At 33.5% G+C, this 2,393-nt stretch overlaps 1 protein-coding gene across 1 annotated transcript; it reads right to left on the bottom strand.

The window, feature by feature from the left end:
• Window positions 1-231: 231 nt before the first annotated feature.
• On the bottom strand, window positions 232-1,359 carry LOC123689928. The gene is made up of 2 exons (XM_045631989.1): window positions 884-1,359; window positions 232-813 (listed from the first exon to the last, which is right to left on the bottom strand). Exons 1-2 carry the CDS (start codon window positions 1,238-1,240, stop codon window positions 232-234), a joined length of 939 nt encoding a protein of 312 aa, XP_045487945.1. The 5' UTR covers window positions 1,241-1,359.
• Between the last annotated feature and the right edge of the window lie 1,034 nt (window positions 1,360-2,393).

The raw sequence follows: 2,393 nt of genomic DNA, 5'->3' as shown, positions 1-2,393 counted from the left end.
ATTATTGTATTTGGCATGATACGTGTAAGAGAGATAGAGAACATAAATTACGATGATCATTTTTGTCCGAGCAATAGAGACAGACAATAAAAGAGGAAAAATTTTGTGTTGAGTATAAAGATGAGTGTACAATGGTGTATTATGTTTTAGTGTGTTGATAATAGTTAACGGATAACAGTTGCTAAAGATAAACTGACAGTTAATTTTAAAAACTAATAAGGCCTGCAATAGTCAGCAGGATTGCATTATTTGCTGTATTTGAGCTTCCGTCTTGAGTAAGAGTATAGGTGTATTATCATCTTTCCTTAAATATACTTTACCATACGAAGTCCAGCAATATTTATATGCCTTTGATCTCACCAACTCTTTACCACGAAAAAGGAGTCTAGATGCTTTTGGCGTTAGATTTTCAGATATATAAATCGGAGTATCTTCATTGATATGGAGTCCTAGGTGTTTAGCGCACAATTTAGACTTGTGTTTTATATTGAAAGCTTTACACATTTTTATGATGTCGTTCTTAAGCAACGTTGAAGTAGTCTCAACCAAGATAGTCGAGTTTTTAATACCTTCCTTCTTAGAGCGTTGCCTGTAAATATCTTTAATCTCGGTTTTGGGAAGAGGGCAGCCAATGTTTGAAGTCAGACACTTAACCATTTCGAGTAAGTCTTCTTTTGTTTCATTCATCTTTTTTGGGACATTTTTAATTTCAAAATTAGCCTTTCTCATGCCCTTATGCATTTCTTCAATTTTTTCCTCCAGGGTTGCTATATTTAACCGATCTTGCTGTGACTGTTGTTCCAATTTTTCAATTTTTTTCTTTTAAAGAAAAACACTTTTTTAACGGATTATAGATATGTATTATTATATTTAAACTTATAATTTTTTTCTTGTACTCATCATTTTGCGCCATGAGAAATGCAATTGAGTTTTCAATATTGTGGTTTGTATTTTTTATGTCTGCTAAAGTAGGATTGATTTTTTTTAGTTCCGCGCTATGCTCGTTAATCATGGTCGTCATGATATTTTTTATTTCCTCTTTGAAGTTTGTCAGTTCGGAAGATAGATCAATATCCTCTCTTTTTCTTTTTAGGCGAGTTGAGACAAACATGTGCCTCGTTGAAGTTGGCGTTGTGTATTCGGTACCACCAATTGTACTCATATCCGATTCCGAAAAAGATCTATTTATTTCAGTGACAGGCTTATTGTACTGTGTGCATGCACTCTTATCTTGAGACATATTAACAAAGGGATTTTTATCAACCAATGAACCCAAGCTACGTATGCTAGTGACTTGTTCTATTTGTCGCAATTGTAAGAGGGAGGAGCCTAGCGACCGGTTTTAGCCAGTGAGAGACAGAAAACTGACTGCACGTGCGCAAGTTGAGACAGCAATATCCAGTTTTACTCACGTAACCGCTTGCACTTTATACTTCCCTAGTATTGCACTTTGAAATATCAGTTTATAGTTTCACAAATAAATAATTTAAAATACTTTCAAGCACACGTCTACACGGTTCAGTTCCAAGAGGAAGAGGGAATTACATAGTTTTATAGATTGCATATATCCATAAATCAAAGGAGTACAAGGAAACACTTTTTGCCTCTATTTCATTTTTCAATAACATATATCGTATAAATATAAAAAATATATCTTTAAACTTACTTTTTAACAGGCGATTCGCTTAGTGTCCGGTTATCGATATTCAAGTCGCCGTACGAGCTAAGTGTACAAATTTTATTGGTGCACACTAGTTCGAACACATTAAGTTGTGTGTAAAACAAACGTTGTATTCACTTAAAATCAATGCATTTATTTTCTAGTGATTCTTCACTTAATACATTGTTTAAATTATATTTATGGGACAGGAGCTTAACAGTCTAATCCTAATCGCCGCCCATGGACACAAAATCGCTTGCGGGGTGTGTTATCGTATTGAGAGTGCTCTTGCAGTGTAGTAGCTCTCAATTAAAATTGTACACAAAAACGATACATTGCGAATTCTATTGAATTACAGAGGTTACTGAGTTATTTGTTAAATTTGTAAAAAGTGATCTTTATCGACTGTATCGATTAATATCATATGTGTTATTGACTTTGAACTCCATTAAGAAGTATAATAGCAATAGCTCTTAAGTGCATATGTGCCCTTTATTCAAAGGTCTAAAGGGTCCAAGGGAATAACTTCTTTGTTGACGCTCAACAAAAAGGTCGGGAATTAGTTTGTAACAGCCAGCATTATAAATACATTGGGGCCAGTTTAATCTTCGAAATTTTTAATATGCCTTTCGATTGTAATGATATTTTTATTATATCTGTTAAATGTTTGGTGTATATCAAACCGCAATTGATTATTATAAATATTGGTTACAAATTAGGATTCTGAAAAGAT

This window comes from Pieris rapae, chromosome 17 (assembly GCF_905147795.1).
Source record: "Pieris rapae chromosome 17, ilPieRapa1.1, whole genome shotgun sequence".
Classification (NCBI taxonomy): Eukaryota; Metazoa; Arthropoda; class Insecta; order Lepidoptera; family Pieridae; genus Pieris; species Pieris rapae.
Note: the sequence above shows the minus strand (reverse complement) of the source record. Positions and strands in the feature narration are given on the sequence as shown.